At 45.3% G+C, this 22,375-nt stretch overlaps 1 protein-coding gene across 1 annotated transcript; it reads right to left on the bottom strand.

The window, feature by feature from the left end:
* Positions 1–4,891: 4,891 nt before the first annotated feature.
* Positions 4,892–22,101, bottom strand: LOC100913372. Its single transcript, XM_031945245.1, has 9 exons — positions 21,965–22,101; positions 20,261–20,458; positions 11,583–11,736; positions 11,366–11,437; positions 10,300–10,443; positions 9,949–10,071; positions 9,122–9,241; positions 7,864–7,989; positions 4,892–6,638 (listed from the first exon to the last, which is right to left on the bottom strand). The coding sequence occupies exons 2-9, from the start codon at positions 20,431–20,433 to the stop codon at positions 6,360–6,362; spliced, it is 1,191 nt and encodes a 396-aa protein (XP_031801105.1). The 5' UTR covers positions 20,434–20,458; positions 21,965–22,101; the 3' UTR covers positions 4,892–6,359.
* Between the last annotated feature and the right edge of the window lie 274 nt (positions 22,102–22,375).

Raw genomic sequence — 22,375 nt, 5'->3', positions numbered from 1 at the left:
TTTTTCATTTTATTAGATTGTTAATCCAGTCACAAAGTTGTGAGTTAGGTTTGTCATATATATACACACACATATTCCCCCAAATTAAGATTTCTCCTCTTTCTTCATTTGTAAACACCACACCTGTAGGCAGAACATCATATGGTTTAGTCCATGATACTTCAGGCCTATTTCTGTACCTTTTTTTCTATTTGACTTCTGCTTTTATCCTTTTCTTGTTGAATACCTTTAGAAAGTCTCTTAATCATCTTTCTGTTGTTATCTTGTCGTTATCCTCGGCTGCTGTATTGGTTTGCCCTTCTTGTATTTTTGTTGTCTGGAATGGCTGAATATTTGAAATAATTTCTTTTAGGAATGGTTCAGACATCATTTTTATTGAATGCTCATCTTTGTTTCATTAACGATGAGGCCGAATTTACAGGGTGTCTCTTTGGGCTGCCTCTTGAGCTCTGCTGTTCTTTGTATATGTTATTCAATTTCCTTCTATGGATTCTGATTAGTTACAGAATAATCTTGTATTATTTGAAGTTCCTTTATATTTGAAGGTGTTTCTCCTGGTCACTTACAGAATTTGTTGTTTTTTAATGGACACTACTCATCCGAGAGTTTGTAACCAAGATTTTGGTTTTTTTTTTTTCCTGGAGGCAATCTATGGATTCTTTCCATTGGCGCTTTGTTCCCTGTGTTCAGAAGTTCTGGACAGTTTTCTGGTATTATTTCTTGCTTTACAATGTTCAGATTCTGGGAGAACTAGAATCCCTACATTGTCTCTGCACAGTTTGCCTTTTAGATCGATATGTTTTACTTATATAGAGATCATGTCTTCCTTTAATATTATTGCTTTTCATATCTCTTCTTCCAGATTGTCCTTCACTTTCATGGAGTTGCATTCCCCATCAGTTATTCTCTCTTTGATTTCTTTGTTGAGACTTGCCACCGGGGGTTCAAGTCTTTTTTTTCTGCCCCTAAATTCTGCTTTTACAATTTTGATTTCTCTTTTAAACTATTCATTGATAACAATCTATCATTCTATGCTCTCTTCAAACTGCACAGGGTCCTCTGTCTCATCAAGTATTGGATCATTTTTCTTTCTCATACTGTATTTATTCATAGATGCCTGAACTTGTTTTTTTATTTGTTTGTTTTTCCCAAATCTAGGAGCCATTTTCCTTATTATTTGCTTATGCTCAAAATCTTTAACTTAGTTTTCTTTTCCCTTATAGCTTTCTTATAATCTCTTGTAGTTTCTTAGTCTTGTAGAACCTATCACTCACTTTCTGACTCCTTCCCTTTTGAGTGCAGTTTTCTGGGAGGCTGAACCTCAAAACCATCTCAGTTTCCTCCCAGCTGGGCAATTCATGGTTTACCAACCTTGGTCTCTGCCTCAAGTAACTTCTGTAGGGACATAATTAGTTACTGGACTTGGAGTTAGGAAGATCTGAATTCAAATTTTACCTCACTTCTTAGCTGAGTAATTCTAGAAAAATGACTTAACCTGTCTCAGGCTTAGTTTCCATATTTCCTGCAAAACGAGAAGGTAAGATTCAATCAGTGTCTTCTAATATCCTTCCAGCTCTAAATCTATGATACTGTGATCTTTTTACATTTACATAGAATTGTTTCTGGGTGTTATAACATGGTCTATTTTTGTAAAGATACTAGGTGATTCTGACACATTTTATGTTCTTGAATATTTCAATTCAAAAGATACCATATGTCTTTTTCCTTGTTTCTCCAATAGTTTGTTTACTTCTATAGTTTGCTTTTTGTTTATCTTTCTGTTAGATTTATTCACAAGAACATTAAAATCTACTCACAACTGTCATTCTACCATCTGTATCTCTTTGTAATTTAGTTTACTTTTCCTTTATGGAAGTATTTAGATGCTTTGCCGTTTGGTGCATCTATGTTTGATACAGATATTGTTTTATTGTCTATAATATCTTTAAGCATAATGTAATTTCCTTATTTATTTATTTTGATACTGCAATTTTTTTTTTGCCTTTTTTTTGGTGGTGTGATTACAACTGCTTTTTGAAAGTCAACTGGTATAGGAACTATAATTCCAGGGTCTTGGTGTTGTTGTACATAGCAAATGATCTTTTTTCATTTTTCATTTTCATTTTGAATCTGTTTCTTAGATATATTTCTTCTATCCACTAAATTGCTCGACTTTGTTCTGTTATACCTTTTGCTACTCTTTTGTTTTTGACTTTGTACTCCTTCAATCCATTCTCAAGGTTACAATTATTAAGCTTGTCTTTTTTTGTATTGAATTTTATCCCTTTTGTTCTTCAAGTTAATTCTTTGTGATGAATTTTAATCATACAATTTATAGCTCATGTATACTCACATTCTCTCTTCTCATTCCCATTTGCACCTTAAGTTTTCTCACCTTGTATGATAAATGTCTTTGCTTTCTTTTTTCCTTTTTTTTCTTTCTCTGTTATTCTACCTCTTTTGAGTTTTTTCTTTCCCAATCCAAATATTCTCCACCCATCTATGGCATGGGACCCAGATATTCATAGACAATTTTTTTTCAAGAAGATTAGTAGTGAAAGAGAGAAATAAAATAGGTCACTTAGAAACAGGGGTATGCTGATCAATGTTTAATAACTGACTCTCCAAAAAAAGATGTACCAACACACTTTTCAGTTTAATCTGCATTATTAACATTTTCTTCACCATTTTCTTAGGTTTAGACAATCAACAGAACAATCCATCAAGTCCTGGTTTGTAGCCTTTGCTGATGTCTAAGGTATAAATGCTTACACTAAAAATCTTACAGTTGACTCTCTTGAGCTGGTTCGAGCTAACTCTAGCACATCACTGGTTAGAAGGACCAAATGAAACCTTTTTTTTTCTGGATTGGGGATACCTAAGCATGTACGTAATGATAAAAGCTTTCTTTCTTTAACATTTTTAAGGTCTGCAAAATGTCCCATTAATTCATTTGATTTTCACAATAACCTGATGAGATCGGCCTTTCTATTTTGTAGATAAGGAAACTGAGGCTTAGAGTAGCTTCATGACCTGTATGTCCATGGTTCCATAGCAAATCAGTATCAAAGGGGGCATTTAACCCAAGTCTCTCTGGTTGTCAAGTCCAGTGCTTTCTTCACTATAGCACACTGCAGAAAGGAACCCCCGTGGCAAGGAAGAAATTGAAGATGCATGTGAAAGGGAGGATGCTGCTGGAACAGGGTCCTAGAGGAGGACAAGGGAGGCAAGAGGAGCAAGGGAGCAGGTAGAAGGATTGCTATTAATGAATTGTATAATTCTCTCTTCTGTGACTAAAGGGAAGGAGGAAAGAGAGCCTGAAAATGTTTAAAAGGATTAAGGGGCAGAGCCTAACTAGGGTTTCAATCTTCCCATTGAGGTAGGTCTTCATCCTAAAGAGCAAAGTGAATGAGTTGAATCCCAAGGTCCAATTTCTGCCCAATCCTACCTTTTTTTCATCTGACCCAGGTAGTTTTTTTTAAAATAATTTTTTATTGACAGAACATATGCATGGGTAATACAACATTATCCCTTGCACTCACTTCTGTTCCGACTTTTCCCTTCCCTCCCTCCACCCCCTCCCCTAGATGGCAGGCAGTCTTATACATGTTAAATAGGTCACAGTATATCCTAGATGCAATCTATGTGTGCAGAACCAAACAGTTCTCTTGTTGCACAGGAAGAATTGGATTCAGAAGGTAGAAATGACCCGGGAGGAAAAACAAAAATGCAAACAGTTTACACTCATTTCCCAGTGTTCCTTCTCTGAGTGTAGCTGATTCTGTCCATCACTGATCAATTGAAACTGAGTTAGGTCTTCTCTTTGTCAAAGAAATCCCCTTCCATCAGAATACATCCTCATACAGTATTATTGTTGAAGTGTATAATGATCTCCTGGTTCTGCTCATTTCACTCAGCATCAGTTCGTGTGAGTCTCTCCAGGCCTTTCTGAAATCATCCTGTTGGTCATTTCTTACAGAACAATAATATTCCATAACATTCATATACCACAATTTACCCAACCATTCTCCAATTGATGGGCAGCCATTTATTTTCCAGTTTCTGGCCACTACAAAGAGGGCTGCCACAAACATTTTGTCACATACAGGTCCCTTTCCCTTCTTTAGTATCTCCTTGGGGTACAAGCCCAGTAGTAGCTCTGCTGGGTCAAAGGGTATGCACAGTTTGATAACTTTTTCAGCATAGTTCCAGATTGCTCTCCAGAATGGTTGGATTCATTCATAACTGCACCAACAATGCATCAGTGTCCCAGTTTTCCCGCATCCCCTCCAACATTCCTCATTATTTTTTTTCCTGTCATCTTAGCCAATCTGACAGGGGTGTAATGGTATCTCAGAGTTATCCTAATTTGCATTTCTCTGATCAATAATGACTTGGAGCATCTTTACATATGGCTAGAAATAGTTTCCATTTCTTCATCCGAAAATTGTCTGTTCATATCCTTTGACCATTTATCAATTGGAGAATGGCTTGATTTCTTATAAATTAGAGTTAATTCTCTCTATATTTTGGAAATGAGGCCTTTATCAGAACCTTTAAGTGTAAAAATGTTTTCCCAGTTTATTGCTTCCCTTCCAATCTTGTTTGCATTAGTTTTGTTTGTACAAAGGCTTTTTAATTTGATATAATCAAAATTCTCTATTTTGTGATCAATAATGGTCTCTAGTTCTTCTTTGGTCACAAATTCTCTCCTTCTCCACAGGTCTGAGAGGTAAATGATCCTATGTTCCTGTAATTTATTTATAATCTCATTCTTTATGCCTAAATCATGGACCCATTTTGATCTCATCTTGGTGTATGGTGTTAAGTGTGGGTCCATGGCTAGTTTCTGACCCAGGTAGTTTTTGGAAAAGAAAAATACACAAGGAGCCAACTTTTTCACTATACTTAATTTTCTTTATTTGTTGTTCTTGCTGTCATTAACTAAAAATATTGGTGGAGGTTTAGGGGAGGGGCGGACAGGAGAGAGAAAAATAAAAAAGAACATGGCTTCCCCTTTCACCGGGTGAATGAAGGGCTGGAGTGAAGCTTAATTGTTCTGAAAATTAGGGCTGCTAAAGAGAAATGGTGAGAGAACCTCCACTTCCAGGAGATAACCTGATAACCAAGGCTCTACGAAAGACAACTTAAGAGAGAAGTTCAATTCAAAATCCCTAGTGATTCTCAAATTCATTTCTTTCAGAAAAATAACATGTTACATTCACACACTACAGCTAGTACAACCATTCCTCAAGCGATGGGCATCTATCCTGTTTCTTGCTACAACAAAAGGTAATCGTGTCATAGTTTGATTATGTTCGGGATCTTTCCCTCAATCATTGATCTTATGCTAAATGGTCATCAAAATAATATCACTGTGTCAAAGCATCTAAATGACTAGATATTTTTAACAGAGTTCTAAGACCCAATTCCCAGCTTCCCTTTTTTCACTTTTTTTTTTACCCATAATAGCCCCATAATAGCCACCTATAATAGCCCCATCATAGCCACCTTAATAATTTCCATCTTTTATCCTCTCTGATCACATATAAATGCAGAGTTGTTTTGATGGTCATTTCTCTTCTTCTTAGTGCTATGGGGCAGTTTTCAGAGTCCTTGTTTGTTTACATTATATCCGAAAACTTTGTTCCTAGTCTTTGACCATTTATCTATTGCGGAATGGTTCTTGTTCTCATATATTTGTATCAGTTCTATATAAATCTAAGCTATTGGACCTTTATCAGAGCTGTATACTATGAATATCATATTCCCTAATGGTAGTTTCTCTTTTTAATCTTATGTTGATTTTGTTGGTGCAAAAGTACTTCAAGTTCATATAATCCAAAACGAAAGTCTATTTTATCTATTGTGATCTCCTCTATGTCTGACTTAGCTATGAATTCTCCCCCAAGCTATAGATCTGAAGATACTGCCTTCCCTTCCCTGCTAGTTTATTTTTCTATGACACGGTCCTCTAGCTAATGGGAGCTCATTTTCTTTCTACTGCTTCTGCTGCAGTTGGAGCCATACTCTGTCCACAGTCGGCTTTCCTGTCCCAGAATATAATGCCTTAAGCTAGGAGCATTTTCAGCCTTTGGGTGGGGAGGAAGTGAGTTCAAGTCTAACTCATGGTTCAAACAAGATGACTCAAATCTGGCCAAGGGACTTTGCTCGTGTAGCTCGTCCCACTCTTGACCTTGGCCCCATCTGGCCAGGACCGAAATGACCTCTGTCTATATTAGCACTTCCTCCCGGGAGGCTGGCACTCGAAAGTTAGTGCCCTACAATCTAGAGATGTTTGCCTAAGCTTTGAGGAAGATAGAGGGGGGAGATGGGGGAGCTCCCCAGAGGCCTTCCTACTAGTCTAGGTAAGAGAAGGGCACCTGGGCTACGGGCTCAGGCTTCTTGTAGAGTTTGGCGCCCTCATCGCATTTCGGCATATGGGGCTCGTAGTGCTTGCTGCTGCTGCCTGGCTTGCGCCAGGAAGAGTTGACTATGGCGGAAGCCGTCAGCTTTTCCTTGACTTTGCACTCACAGGCCTTATCCATGGTGCTGGCGCCCTGAGAATTGTTCAGGAGCTGTTGGGACACTTGCCTGTCGCAGTGCTCCTTCCAAAGGTCATCTTCAAACATCTTGAGCTACAGAGGAGACAAGGGAGTGAATGGAGGGGATGGAGGCCGGGCAGGCCCGAGACCCTCGAGAGCACTGGCAGGGAAACTGAGGCCCGCAGACTTCAAGTAACATACAGGTGGCCCCACCCAGAAGCCTTTGCTAAGAGCTTGTATTTGCACTTAGAATCAGAGCACACCATTCTCTCTCTCTTTCCTTCCCCCCACAATACTCTGTCTATCCCTCATTGTCTTTCTTTCTGTCTCCCTCCATCTCTCTCTGTCTTTCTCTTCCTCACTGTTTCTCTCATTGTCTCTCTGTCTCTCCTCCCTCACCTCTCTCTGTCTCTGTCCCTTATTGTCTCTCTGTCTGTCTCCCTTCGTCTCTGCCTCTATTTATCCCTTACTGTCTCTTTGTCTCTGTCTCTCTCTATCTCTCTCTGTCTCTCTCTTCCTCACTGTTTCTCTCATTGTCTCTCTGTCTCTGTCTCCCCTCACCTCTCTCTGTCTCTGTCTGTTCCTCATTGTCTCTCTGTCTCTGTCTCCCTTCATCTCTGCCTCTCTCTATCCCTCACTGTCTCTGTCTCTGTCTCTTTCTCTCTCTGTCTCTCTCTTCCTCACTGTTTCTCTCATTGTCTCTCTGTCTCTGTCTCCCCCTGCCCCTTCTCTCTCTGTCTCTCTCTTCCTCACTGTTTCTCTCATTTAGCACCTAGGGAGAGAAGAAACCTTTTTGGATTTGTGAATTTGTGATTTGTGAATGGTACAAGGTGATTCTCACCCCTCTTCCCTCCCTGTCAATTGAATTTAATTCAGGCCTCTCAAAGATTTTTGACAAGCTAGGAACTAGAAAGGCCATGGGAACAACAAGGTGAACCCAGTGCCTTATGGGGACCAGATCTAACTGCATGCTGGGAATGGCCCTCTGAGGACAGGGGACTGTGTGTCTTGATCGATTCTTTTGAGGGAGCCCCCGGGAGGTGCTGGGATGTCATCAAGCCCCACTATGGCCCGATCCCAGAGCCAGAACCTTCTGGGGCTGCCCAGGCAGGGAGCTAGCTCACCCTCTGTTCTTGGAGGGGTGCTGGCTACCCCGATGGGCTTGCCCTGGCTTTCTGGGAGGGGGGACCCTCCGTGCCACTGGCCGCAGTTGTTAGAGCACTTCCTGTGGGCTCCGGGGCCTCAGTTTCTTGGGGGAGGCTTAGCCTGCAGTGAAGCAGGGCAGCCTTGCAGTGAAGGACCCTAGAAAGCCACCAACCTCTTCCTGCAGAATTGATATTTGCTGCCTTATCTCCTTTTCCTTCTTGCACAGATTTTCATTTTCGGCTTTCATCCACTCCCCGTCTTTGTACTGTATCAGAGGATCCGCTTCAAACATGGCAGTCTGTTGGAAAACAGAACCACAGAGGTCACGTAGGAAAGCTGGGAGAGGGGAACCAACCTAAGAGTAGGGACCCCCATTTCCCCAGTGGCCAACGTGCCCAATGACCAGCCGCCAGGCTGGCTGGAGACTGAAATTTCCCAAAACAACAGTGGGAAGGAATCGAAGCCCTCCAGGACCTGGAGAGGGTGGGTAACCATGGGGCACGTGGGACTGCTCAATACCGCCAATTAGCCAAGAAGTGTCTAAAGCACAATCCACTACCTCAGTTTCCCCCCTGAATCTTAGAATCTCCTCTGAGTCCATAGTCTTCCTCCTCTCCCCCACTCAATAACTTGCTCAATCCTACTGATTCTACCTCTGCAGCACCCCTCCTCTGCACTCCAGATGCCTCTACTCTAGGCTGGGGTCTGGTGACTTGGCCCTGAGCTAGTGCAATGGCCCCTAAAAGACTGCCCCCCCTCCAATATATCCTGCACACAAAATAGGGGTCAGAGTCACCTACAGCAGGCGGGACTCAGAGACTTTTCGTGGCTCTAGCGTGCAAAGGATTATGGACCATGTGGGGCACAATGGAAAGAAAGATGGCTTTGGAGAATGAGGACCTGGGTATAATAGCAAGGGAAGTCCACACCAGTTGACCTTCTAGGTCTAAATCTTGAGCCAGAGCCTTGCAGGGGGTTATGGGTACTTGGGGCAATCTGGGAAAGCTACACTTGATACAGCGATCAAAATAGTGAGTTTTAAAAAGCCAAACAAGTGCCTGGAGCCCGGGTTAAGAGCTCCTGGACTGTGGGGGAAAGAAAATATTGGGAAAACGTCCTGGGCATCTCAGTGGGCATAAGGCTCAGCTCTTGAAGCTGGCAAAGGTCTTTTTGTAAATGTCCCCTCCTTTGGATGGTCACCCAGGATGGCAGGAACGGGATAAGGACGACTAAATAACTTACAATTTGATCTGAAAGAACAATAATTTTGCCATTCAGAGCATGTCAAGTTAGTTGTGAAGTGAAGGGGAAGATGGGCAAGCTTTTCCCAGCCTGTGGCCTGGCTCTGGAAGACTCCCGAGCGGGCAAGGATTCCTTCTTCCTGAAGGAAACCCTCAGTGAGCACAGGGAATTTCAGTCAGGTCAGTCACCTCTTTCTCCAAGCTGGGGACATCCAGCCGATGCCCACAGTACACGATCTTCTGTCCTTTGTCCTTTAAACCCTTTCTGGTCAGTGGGGTTGAAAAAGTATCATAGTCTTCTAAGAAATTCTAAGAAAGCGAGAGGGATTTCAGCTCGGCCATTTACAGAGCTGTAGGAACTGTGAGATCCGTTCCTGCCCCTGTTACCCTGAGATGTCACAGATGTCACCAAAAAAGAGACCCATTTTGTTCCAGTGAGAGACAGGCACTAACTAATGGGCTGGGCTGTGGTTACTGAGCTGACCGCTCCTTCCTCTCCCCTGTCCTCTGTCCCGTAGGAATCGTGGATGTCTTTAGAATTCTTGAATCCTAGAGCTGGAAGGGCGCTTCAGGGGCCACCCAGTTCAACGCCACATGAACAGAGATCCTTTGTACGAGATCCCTGACCTGTCTCATCTGACCTGTCCTCTCGACTCTGCAGTTAGAGGCAGATTTACAAAGTGGATTCAGGAAGCCTTGGCTACAAATCACACTTTGGACACTTATTACCGTGTGACCCCAGGCGAGCCATTTAACCTCTCGGGGCCTCGGGTTCCTTACCTGTAAAAATGGGGTTAATAATCAAACCTACCTACTAGGGGTATCTTGAGGATCAGATGAACTAACATAGGTAAAGTGCTTTGCAAACCTTAAAGCACCAAAGAGCCCGCCTGTGTGGCCTGCCCCTGCCTACCTCCCTGCTGCTTCCAAGAGGAAGGATGGGGAGGAGTCTGGCCTTTGGCTCTCTCTTCCCGGCCTATTGCCCTTGCTCATCGGCGGACGGGCCGATCACTCACCACCACGATCCGTCTCTCCTTTTTCTGGTACAGTTTACTCTCAAGTTGTCTCATGTGTTCCAGTAGTTTTTGGTTCTTTTGATACTCCTGGAGAAGGATTCGCTTATAATACTCCTTCTTGTTCTGGAGAAAGATCCCAAACAGGCTGCCACAGCTCTCGGTGCTCCTGGGAAACTAGCTGCACCCCTCTTGTTTCTTTGGGGTCCCCCTGGCCCTTTGCCCACATTCCTGACACCCTCCAAAATCCCAAAGTCAATCCTTGGGAAACACCATCCAAGAGACCCCCCCCCCCCGGGCCATAGACTGTGGGCTCATCCATGTGCAGGCCAGGGCTCCCTTTGGGGGGCTCACCTCCTCATGTTCAAGCTTTCTGATCAGGCGCTCGGTGCACTTGTTGAGGCCGGCCACCTCCATCTTCAGAGCATTCACCTTCTGCTGCATTTGCAGGGTATACATGCGATAGATCTGGTCCCAATCCAGATTCAGCTTCAAAAGCTGTAAAGACCAAAGTGACTCTGGTGATGGAGGACCCTCGGGGCCTGGACAATGGCCAACTCGGCCTCCCAGCCCACAGAATACACCAGCACCCTCCAGGGTCCATGTTTCCATTGTGGCCCCTGGAGGGCTACCTGGGAGGCTAACCCTGCTCCCTGCCCCTCCCAGAGACTCCCGAGCCTTTCCAACGTGCCCTCTGGAGTGCTGGTCCCATTAATAATAAGCTGCTCCTTTGCCACTCTCCGTGCTTACTGGCTGTACTTTCCCTCATCCCCCTTCTCTTTTACCATCGCCACCCTCTCTTGCCTTGAGCTTCGCCCCTACTTAGCACCCAATCAGGAGGAACTCTATAGCAACGTTCAGAGTGGGCTGGGGTGATTTCTTCCTTCCTCGGAGGTTCCTCGGCCATTTCCACCTGAGCCTGAACTTGGATTTCTTTCCTTTTCCCTGCGAGCTCACAGGGCTTTCTAGGGGCGGGGAGGAAGCAGTTGAGACCCTACCTTTCACATGTATGTATGAAGTCCAACTTTGCCTACATGCTCATTTCCAAGATTCTTGTTGAGAAATCATTTGGTGCTAGGACTCCTGAATCACATCCCGTGGCCCTAATCCCGTCCTCTCATGTACTGAGCAAAGCCGCTTAGTATGCAACAATTATGCAAAAACGTGGCTTTTGAAAACTTTTTTCTGAATCAAGAAGAGCACTTGGGAACATTTATCGTAAAATATTGTAATGCAAACTTCTCCTCCTCCCCCCCCCATGCAAATATAGTACCAACACACACACATATACACACACATGTAGATACGCACACGCATACACACACAAAAAGTAGGCCGTGTAAATTCATTATCAAGAGCATAGCAAACTGGAAACCAGTAGCATGCTCAAAAATTGGGCCACATTGCTTTAGATCAATACCAGAAGGGGCTTCTTGGACATCTGCAGGCTGGATAGAGACCTAGGAGAGCCCATCTCCTTCATGGAGCCTCCCTAGATGGGAGAAAAGTTTGAAGGTATCAACTGGTACATCCCCAAGGCGGACCCCATCCTCCTTCTCCCTTCTGCCTCTCCTTTTCTCTTCCCCTCCTTCCCTTTAGGCCCCCCTGGTAGCACAGAGGCTTTGGGGAATCCTTACGTTGTGGTTGAGCCTCCGGAGCTCTGTAGTCTTGTTCAGCAAAAACAGCTTCTCCTCATTGGCCGAGGTTGCCATGTTCTCCGAGACGTAGAGGACGTCTTCCTGTGAGTCCTTGGAACCTTTGTACCCAGCACAGGTGTGGAGTTTGCTCTCCCTAGGATAGAACGATGAGGGGAGGGGGGAAACCAAGTGGGGAAAGTACCTCAGAATTAGGTGTGTGAGGATAGAAAACATAGGGTTTGAGACCAGAAGAAGAGCAGAAGCAAGGGAGAATGGCTGGGGCCAGGGCATGAGCTTTTGGGGGGGCACTATGAACCCCAAATAAATCTCCAGCTGATAGAATGTGGAAGGGGAGATCTTTTTAAGCAGAGGGTCCTTGTCAATTTAAGTCCACACACACACATCCCACCACCAATGCAGTGACCTTGGCTGGTCATGTCTCTCTGGGCCTCAGTTTCCTTGTCTGTAAAATGAGGGGTGTGAACAAGAGAAGCTCTGAGCCATTTTCCAAATTCGATGGTCCTAATTCTCAAGCTGAGGGGAAAGGAGTCACTATCTGTGACTTGCCGTTGTCACTCGGGAGGTCCGCTAGCTTTCGGGAATATCACAGGGCACTTCCTGTCATTTGTCAAACCAGATAATGGATGTGGGCGTGAAATACATCGGAAAGAGCACTGGAGTGGGAGGTCCAGGTTCAAATCCTACTCTGGGTGGCTTCGGACAATCCCTTTAGCTTCCCTTGGTTTCCTTGTCTGTACCATGAGGGAGTTAGACTAGAGACCTTCTGAGGGCCTTCCCAGCTTTGGAGCCCTGAAGCCGAGAACCAGGAACCGGCACCGAACCCTCAAGTCCCAGCCAAGAAACTGGACACCTTCCAGGAAATGGGGACAGTCTTCACCGGAAGAGGAAGGACAAGTTTGGAACTGGATCTTCAGCTGAAAGTTCTCCAGGGGAAGCTGGCCTGGAAGGCCTGAAATGTGAAGGGCGCCGAGAGAAAGAATGTCAAGGAAGAGGAAAAAGGGAAATTGTCCTAAAGGGACACGGTGACCAACTTAGATTTCCGAGCGATATGTACAGAAGGGGAGAGCGAGGGCGTGTGAGTGGGGATGCTCACAAATGCATCTCACAAAGAAAACCTCCCTGCTCAAAATGGCTGACAAAAGGCCTGCAGGGAGAGAGCTGGCAGGGAGGAGGGCTAGTATCGTGCCATTTTAGATGGGCCTCCATTTCAGTGTAGATGAGTAGTCACGCCAACCCTGGCTTATTGCCTTTCTGTTTATCCAACCTTTTGGGATGGTCCATCTCCAGCTCATATCTGGAGGGAGCCAGTCCCAGACTCTACCTTCTTGGAAGGGCATACTTCTCTAAGACAGACTCTTTGGGCTTAAGTCTGCTTGGGACCTGGCCTGGTGGCAAAGAGTCAGGGGACCCAAAGGAGACAAGCCAGTGAGGAGCAGACATGAATGGGGGAGGGAAAGAGGGAGCTCTCACTTCGAACTCGGGGGGCTAGCGCAGCATCGTGTCAAGAAACCAGGAGGATGGGAAGAATATATGGCTACAGTTCCTATCCCACAAGGTCATAAAGAGGCTCAAATGAGATAATATATGGACAAAAGTCCTCTACAAGCTTCTGACTGCTCAGTAAATGTCCATTCCTTTTCCTTCTGGTGGCTTGAGGACAGATGCTCTCATCTTTGTCCCCACCACAGTGCAGGCACATAATAGGAGCTTAATAAAAATGTGCTGAACCGCATCCAACCAACAAGGATTCGGGGTGTATGGGAAAGGTCCTGGGGGCTTGGCCACTGCTCAGCTCCTCTTGGCCTCCTCTTGTATCTGGCAGCTTTTTTTATTCTTTAATGATCAACAGGGCCTGGCTTTTCCCCATCTTGTTTCAAAAAAGCTAAAAAAAGCAAAAGAGCTCTTGAGCTGAGGCCCTGTGCTTCCATGTGATCTCTAGACTGTCTGAAGCCAAGAGGGACTTGGAGGGGGAAAAGGTCCCGGTGGAGTTGGTGCCACGGGCGGCTGGAGACAGGTGAAACCATGCAGATGAGTCACTGAACCTGTGCCAAGAGGGGGGGTTCCCCTTTATGGGCTGGGAATTCCCCTTTCCTCCAGGATGTTTTTCTAATCAAAAGGACTCCCTGTAGGAAATGGAAGAGTGGAGGAGTGGAGACAAGATGGTGGAGAAAAGGCAGAGACTCGCCTGAGCTTTCCCCCAAACCCTTCCCAAGACCTTTAAATAATGCTCTGAAACAAATCCTGGAGTGGCAGAACCCACAAAAGGATGGGGTGATACCGGAACCCACAAAAGGATGGGGTGATACCATTTTCCAGCCAAAGACAAAAGTTTGGCAGGAAAACTCTGTTGCACTGAGATGAGAGTGTCACTGAAATGCAGGTCACACCAGGAACAGGCCTTGAGCTGCTCAGCCCACAGATGGCAGAGGAGTTGAACAACTGGTCAGAAGGAGATTACAGGGGTCTCTCTGATGGCACTTCAGGATTCCCTAGCTTTGCCCATATCCAGATCTAGGTTGCAGTCTTGGGTGGAAGCGCTGGGGTGGGGAGGAGCCCTAGCACATCAGAGTAACAGGGATCCTCATCACAGTTTCAGGGCAGAAAAGAATGCTTGTGGTCACTCACAGATCGGAGCACAGGCCAGGAGATAGTAAGCACACTCTTCTTAGATCCCACCATCTTGGAAAAACTGAAAACTTACAAGTCCCTAGAAGTAGCTCTGAAAATAGCTACACAGAATCCCTGAAGTTTGAGATAATGCCTTCTCTACTGTAGAAGCAGAGCCCCACTTTAACAAGAATTAACAGTCAAGTAATCAGCTGGGGAAATGAGCAAACAACAGAAAAAAATTCTGAATATAGAAAGTTACTAGGGTGACAAGGAAGATCAAAACACACATTCAGAAGACAGTGAAGTCAAAATTCCTACATCCAAAGCCTCCAAGGAAAATGGTAATCGGTCTCTGGCCGTAGAAGAACTCAAAAAGGATTTTATAAATCAAGTAAGAGAGGTAGAAGAAAAATTGGAAAGAGAAATCAGAGTGATGCAAGAAAATCATGAAAAAAAGACTCAACGGCTTGATAAAAGAGGTACAAAAATCCAATGAGGAAAAGAATACCTTGGAAGCCAGAATGGGCCAAATGGAAAAAAAGAGGCACAAAAACTCACTGGAGAAAGGAGCTCATTTAAAAATAGAATTGGTCAAATGAATAGGGAGGTAGAAAAGCTCACTCAAGAAAATAATTCCATAAAAAATTAGAATTGAGCAAATGGTAGCTAATGACTCTATAAGACATCAAGAAATGACAAAACAAACCCCCAAACTGGGAAAATAGAAGATGATGTGAAATATCGTATTAGAAAAACAAGTAACCTAAAAGACAGAATCAGGAGAGAGAATTTAAAAATTATTAGGCTTCCTGAAAGCCTAATCTAGACATCCATCTTTCAAGAAATTATCACGAAAAACACCCCTAATATTCCAGAATCAGAGGGTACAATAAAAATGCAAAGAATCCATTAATCACCTCCTGAAAGACATCCCAAAATAAAAACTCCCAGGAATATTATAGCCAAATTCCAGAGCTCCCAAACTTAGGAGAAAATATTTCAAACAGCCAGAAAGGAACAATTCCAGTATTGTCAGCCTACAGTTGTGATAACATAATTTAGTGGCCTCTACATTCAAAGATGAAAGGACTTGAAATATGATATTCCAGAGGGCCAAGGAGTTGGGATTACTATCAAGAATCACCCAGCAAAATGAGAATAAGCTTTAAGGGGGGATACATATTTAATGAAATAGACCAGAGCTGAATAGAAAATTTGATTTCCCAATAAATGACTCAAAAAAAAAGATAAACAGAAAAAGGAAATCATAAAGGACTTAATAAGGTTAAACTGTTTTTATTCCTCTATGGGAAGACGATACTTGTAACTTACAAGAACTGTCTCATTATTAAGGCAGTTAGCAGGAATATATGTTGACAGGTATGAGATGAATACGATGGATGAGATCTTTAAAAATAAAATTAATGGATGAGAAAGACCAATGCACTGGGAGAAAGGAAACAAGGTAGAATGGGATAAATTATGTCTCACAAAGAGGCAAGAAAGAACTATTACAGTGGAGGGGGAGAAGACGGGAATGGTGGGGAACATCTTCCTCTCATTAGGATTGGCTCATAGAGGGAATGACATACACACTCGTTTGTGTCTAGAAATCTCTCATCTTATAGGAAGAGAATAAGGATGGGGTATTATTGCTCATAGAAGAAAAGGTGGATTGGGGGAGGCAATAGTTAGAAGCAAAATACTTTGGAGAGAGAAAATAGAATAAATGGGAGAAATAGGATGGTGGAAATACACTTAGCAGTTAACTGTGAAAACCATTTTAAAGCAAGTTTCTCTGCTAAAGACCTCAGCTCTCAAACGTAGAGAAATGAGGCAAGTTTCTAAAAATAAGAGCCATCCCCAATTGACCAATGATCAAAAAATGTGAACGGTTTTCAGATGAATCGATCACATCTATCTGCATCTGTGTGAAAAAACACTCTCAATTACTATTAGTTGGAGAAATATAAATTGAAACAATAGTGAGCTACTACCTCACAACTACTAGGTTGGCGAATAGGACAGAAAAGGAGAATGATAAATGTTGGAGGGGAAAAGTGAGGCACTTAATGTGTCGGTGGAGTTGTGAACTGATCCAACCATTGTGTAGAGCAATTTGGAGCTATGCCTAAATATTCAGAGCAGCTCTTTTTCTGGTGGCCCCAAATTGGAAACTGAGGGAACGCCCATCCATTGGGGAACAGCCAAACAACTTATGATATAAGATTATGATGAAATACTATTGTGATAGAAGAAATGATGAGCTAGATGCTCTCAGAAAAACCTGGAGAGACTTAACATGAAGAAGAGCAGAACCAGGAGAACATTGTACACAGTAACAACAATATTGTAAGACGGGCAGCTGTATTCTCGGCAATACAGCGATCCAGGACAACTCTGAAGGACTTGAGAAAAGCGCTTTCCCTCACCAGACAAAGAACCGATGGTGTCTGACTACACATTGAAGCATTTTTTAAACTTTATTTCTCTTGAGGATTTTTTTTTGTTCTGTGTTTTCTTTCACAACATGACTAAGATGGAAATATGTTTTGTGTGACTACAGACGTGTAACCTATATAACCCTTGGCTTCTCAATGAGAGGGGCAGGAAGAGAAGGAGAGAACTTGGAACTCTATTTTAAAAAAACAAATGTTGAAAACGGTTTTAATGTATAACTGCAGAAAAATAAAATATTAATTTTTTTTAAAAAGAAAAGACAAGAAATGTAAGGGCCTTGCGATATCACCTGGGGCTCCTTGTTGTTTGGGTGGGGGTGAAGTTTTTGTCTCCCTGTATAGCCTGGAAGCCATTTTGGGGCAAGATGGTATCCTTTCTTTTTGTCGGCCCCGCAGAGCTAGGTAGTCAGTCAGCTAGTAAGCATTTATTAGGTGCCTACTGTGTGCCAGGAATGCTGGTGAAAGACAAAAGACAGCCCCTATCCTTGAGGAGCTCAGATCCTTAGGACGGGAATACAAGATGTTGAGGACTCAGTACACAGGCTAGATTGGGGGTAAGCACCAGAGGGGAGACAAGAGAACTAAGGGGGTTGGGAAAAGGCTTCCTGTAGTGGGCGGGATTTTAGAGAAAAGGGAAGACTAGGCAGATGGAGGGGACAGCCAGATACTCAATAAAGACCCGAAGAAATGGAGAAGCTTAAGAAGAGCCTGCCAAGGTTGTGAGCTGGATGATCCCAGGCAAGGGTGTTGGGTTAAACCCCGAGGGGGCCTGGGAGACAGCCTGCATTTTTCAGGAGTTATTCTTCCAACTCCAACTATAACTTCCAACTTCCAAGTCTCTCCAGAGAATGGAAGGTCCCTGAGGACAGAGTTTGTTTCATTCTCATCTCTCTATCCCTGTTAACCAGCAGTGTCCTGCACACAGTAGGTGCTTAATAAATGCTTGATGAATGAATGAATAAGTGAGTGAAGAGGGCAAGGAGGAAGCAGCGATGGCCTGTACTCATGGTAAGTCTGCAATTTCAGATGTCAAATGATGCTTTTGATTTCATTCAAGTGAAACGTTCTGCTGTGGGTAAAATGAGGTAAGTGAATAAGAAGTAGTCGTTTCTGATTAGTCAAGGGTGTCCTCCCGAAGGCGGTCATCTCTTGAGACCTTCCCTAACCCAAAGCTGGCCCTTTCAGCGTGTGGCCCCCCCAAAGAGCAGTCAGATCTTGAGAAACCCCCGAGAAAGAAATGACTGGGAATTGTCCTTCGGTAAGAATGGCCGACTTAGCCCAGATTCCAAATGGGCCCCATCTAAGGGCTCCCCAACACCGGCAGAGGCAGGCAAGAGCAACTTCTGTAGAATTACACCGAGGCAAGGCTATCAGGGCTGCCTCATCTAGAGAGTGGGGAAGAGCCATGGCAATAGAAGTGGAGCCTGGCACGTGCCAGCAGAGCGTGTCTTCCCAGAGCAAGACTGGCTGGTTGTCTGCCTGTGCTTTCCTGAACAAACCCCACTTTGTGGGGCAGCCGGGGGGCACGGTGGATACAGCAGCAGAGAACCTCCAGTCAGATCTGGTGACACTTTCTAGCTGTGGGACCCTGGGCATGAGACATAGCCCTGATAGCCTTGCCAAAAAACATCCCCCCCCACACCAAAAACAAGCACTCTTCAAGTGGTATTAGAGCCATTTTGCAGAAGAAGAGACTGAAGTCCAGAGAGACGAAGTGACTTGCCATACAGGGAGTAAACGTGAACTTTTAGTCACATCCCACTTAATACCTGTGAGACTATGGGCAAGTCCCTTCAAATTTGAGGGCCCCCGTTTCTTCTTGTCTAAAATGGGGGGTAATCCTCAGGCAATCTATATTCCTTAGAGGGTTGGCATAGAAAAGGGGCCTTTGGTTTGGTGCCATCTTGTTTTCTTTTCCTGTTGCCCTTGTCTCCCTGGGGGTTTTCTAATGACTCACGTTCAATTGATACTCCCAAGATTGAATTCCCATCAAGTTGATGGGACTTTCTCAAACATTTACCAAGCAAGGCACCTCAGGGCCCAAAGGGGGCCAAACTCACCCTGTCCTGCCCATGGATTTCCATGCGCGCACGGGATGGAGTATGGTTCAGGCCAAGGGGAGAGCCAGAGCAGGTGCTCCAGGGAACCAACCGGGAGGACAAGGGAGCGCTTTCCGCCTTGCCCTGAGCCAGGCCTTTATGAACCAGTTTTACAGAAGGGGAAACTGAACCGCACAGAGGGGAAGAAAGGAGTTTTGACACCGGGTGGAGCGAGCGTGGGGGGCATTCCAAGCACGGCCAGTTTTGTGACTAAAGAAGGAGATTGTGATTGGGTGGATGGCTCCCCAGGCCCTTTGCTCTGGTGACTCAGGAGGTGAGATGAGCCAGAGCGTGGAAGGCTGCCCCACTAAGGAGCTCCACAGGAGAGCCACTGTGGGCTTTTAAGTAAGAGAGTAAGGGAGGGGACTGAGCTTGTGCCTCAGAAAGGGTTGAGAGGCTGGAGGCAGGGAGTCCAGTTAGGAGGCTATTACAGTAAAGTAAGCAAGAGATGGGGGGAAGGGGAAGGAAGTAAAAGATGTTATAGCAGGAGGTTTAGCCCAGATGTGGGAGAGAGCAGATCAGACCAACCTCTGCTTGAGTGAGCAAGACCCTGTCTGTGTCTCCTGGCAGCTAAGGAACCGTAGCAACGAGGCGGGGTTGCCAAACTCTGTTATGGGTTGCTTATGGGCCTTCTTGGAGCCTCGGTTCTTGACATTTGAATGTTCCTTTGGGACTCCCCCAGTCAGTCCCATATGGCACTGCTGTTGCCCGGGCTCGAGAAGAGCACAAGATTGGCAGGTTCTCTATGTCACCCTTCCCTAAGCCCCCAAAGCCATCAGACGGGCCACAAACTGAACTCTCTTTCCTCAAAAGTTGCTCAAGAGATTGGTGCTCAACCGATTCTTTTAGGCCCTGCTGAGACCAGCCAAGGGAAGCTACTGGCCCAAAAGGAGGAGTTCTGTCTTTAGAGAGCGGGCTGCCAAGGCCCATGATGGTGCCAGTCCTAGGGAGTGCCAGGGCCCAAGTAAGAAAGTAGTGAGTGGCCCTTTGGGCCCTTGGGAGAAGCAGGCAGGCTGGACCCGAGAGCCTGGTGCTCTGGGAGCCAGCTCAGCGGGAAAGAGAGAGCAGTGGACACCAGGGATATCAACACCAGGTCTAAGTGGCATTGGCGGGAGTGAGGGTCAGTGGCCAGCAGGACTAGAGAGCAGAAGGTGGTGTCCAAAGGTAAGTGTGAGCCGCCCCTGAGAGGTCAAGCGACTGTCCTGAATCTGTGGCGTTTCCCCGAGAGGGAGAAGAGAACCAACTAAAGAGTGCAAAGTATGGCTGTTGTCTAGTGGCTAACGTCCCCCTCCTCACCCAGATATATCCAGGTCCAGGGCAAAAGACAACGCAAGTCTGTCAGATGTCAGAGAACAGACGCCCTGTCCCACAGCTGCTCTTGTCTCTCAAGACTCCCCGATGCTTTCCCTTCTCCCAGACTTTTCCCTTCTCCATTACTGCCGGCTCTCCTCCTTCCTCCCGGCTCTACCCTTGCCCATACCCTACCCACCTGTAGGAAGGATGAGAGTGCAGAGACAGAGGCTGTTTTTTCTGGGCCACGGGGGCAAGTAGCAGGGGGTGGATCTGCTGATTGGTTCCAGCTGGAAATCTTTCCCAATTTCTCCAGAAGCCTGAGTTGTCCTGCTGAGGGACAGGCAGGAAAATGGATGTACTACTGCTCATGCTTCTGCACAGGAAGCCCCAAGTTCTGGTGAGATAGCAGGTAAGTCCAGTGGTTAGAGCAAACCCTCTACCCTGACCCAAGGGGACAGGGCAAGACAAGATCCCGCCTCCTTTTCTTCCCATCCAAAGCCTGGCCAAGTTCTGAGTCCCTTCTGTTCTCTCCCCCTCCTATCGGAGGAGCAGAATGAGGACGTTCCTGTCTCAGTCCCGCTAACCAGTTTCAGAAACAAACTGGTGTCTGTTCCCCGTCAAGACAAGGAGGGGCAGAGAATGAGTGGGCCTTGACAAATGAGGGAGAGCCCCGCCACACATCAAAGACTTCAGCTGATGCTTAAGGCTTTGCTCATCCCCCAGAATACCTTGGGATAGCTGGTAGTTAAGACCCCTCTTTCCACGCTGCCCTCGACCATCTCCATCCCTCCCTGGGCATTCTCAACCCAAATCTCTTGAACTGGGCTGCAAAGCTTTGTTCCGAATCATCTTGGTTTGGGGTCAGATTTGGGTCAACTCTGAGTTGTCCCTTCAGCGATAGGAGAAAAGGGCCTTTGGTACTTTGTTAAGGACATTCCTTCTTCCAAGAACAGATCTACCCAAGCTCCAAAAAGAGACGGCGTCTGGAGACTTCAGTTCTTGTCTCCGTTCTACCACTAACTAGCTATGTGACCTTAGATCACTCACTTCCTCTCTGACTCAGTTTCCTAATTGGTAAAATGGGGCAATTGGAATAAGCATTTCTCTAAGGCCCCTTCTAAAACTTCTGAAATTCTGTTGTTCTGTTAAGCCATCCTGGACAGTGGGCTTAGGATAAGGAGGAGAGTGAACTGAAATGGAAGAAAATCACGCAGCGCCTTTATGGGGTTCTCTGTAAAGGTATCCCCTTCAAAAGCAACTCAAGACTCTCCTGAAGGTGCTTTCCTTGGCTTTTCACCACGTTCAGTGGGCACCAGGGGTCACAGAAATAGCAAAAAGCTCAGGGAGATATTGGCCTAACCATCCTACCCCTTGGTTGTCATGTTCCATAATTAAGCCTCGTTAATGTGGGCTTTTGTCACCTATCCCTCATATGATCTTCGGCAAATCACAATCTCTTTGACCTCAGTTTCCCCATCTAGATGACTTCAGGAGTTGCTATCAGCTCTCAATCTGTGAAGGCCCCAAGTTCCTTCTGGTGGGGACGGCACCACACTTCTCTTGGACTGGACCCCACCCAGAACTTCAGGGAGAATCTCTAAACCGAAAACCGGTAGTTCCCCATGTTAGACTGAGCTGGGCCTCTCAAGAGAGAGAGCTTCCAAGGCTCCTTGGTGGTACCTGCAGCCACTGTGTAAGCTTGACTTGAAGAACTATTCATCAAAGGATCTTCTCCAACCCCTCTTTACCCCCTGGCACTTCACCAAGGCCTTTCCAGTTCTCCATCGGGCTCCTTCTTCCGGATATTCCAGACAATCCCTTCCCCTAACTCCCTAAGCTTCTCCTACCTCCAGCCGGGATTCACAGAGCAACCCCAAGGTAATTGTTTTTCCATACTGACCTGAGCCAAGCTCCCTGCCCAAGGAGTTGACCTGTGCGGTGGGTGATCCAGTCAGATCCTAGGTCCCGCAGCCTTCCAGAAGCTCCTCTCTCCTCCACCAGGTTCTCTCTCCCACTGCTTCTGGTAAAGAGTCTCCTTCAACTCCCGCCTTTATATACCCCCTCCTTAAGATGCCCTCAAGATGACACTGCTCCATAACTTGACCTTTCCAGTAATCAGGGCAATAACTAGGATGCCTTTCTCGGTTATCACCTCTTCCTATGGTCACTGTTGCTTTTTTTCCTATAATAAGGAACAATCTTTCCATTGTCACCCTCTTGTATCCTAGTGGTTGCAAACTTGTAACTAGATATTGAAACCATCTTGCCATGGCTTGAACAAATCCCAAAAGTTGCTCCTCATGTTGCATGG

This window comes from Sarcophilus harrisii, chromosome X, assembly GCF_902635505.1.
Source record: "Sarcophilus harrisii chromosome X, mSarHar1.11, whole genome shotgun sequence".
Taxonomy (NCBI): domain Eukaryota; kingdom Metazoa; phylum Chordata; class Mammalia; order Dasyuromorphia; family Dasyuridae; genus Sarcophilus; species Sarcophilus harrisii.
Note: the sequence above shows the minus strand (reverse complement) of the source record. Positions and strands in the feature narration are given on the sequence as shown.

Coding starts and splice junctions, on each gene's coding strand:
- LOC100913372 (XM_031945245.1), bottom strand. CDS start 20,433: ATGAGCAGTAGTACATCCATTTTCCTGCCTGTCCCTCAGCAGGACAAC. Junction 10,444..11,365: donor TGTCCAAGAAGCCCCTTCTG/GTATTGATCTAA, acceptor TGGTCTTTACAG/CTTTTGAAGCTGAATCTGGA. Junction 7,990..9,121: donor TCCCCAGCTTGGAGAAAGAG/GTGACTGACCTG, acceptor GTTTTCCAACAG/ACTGCCATGTTTGAAGCGGA.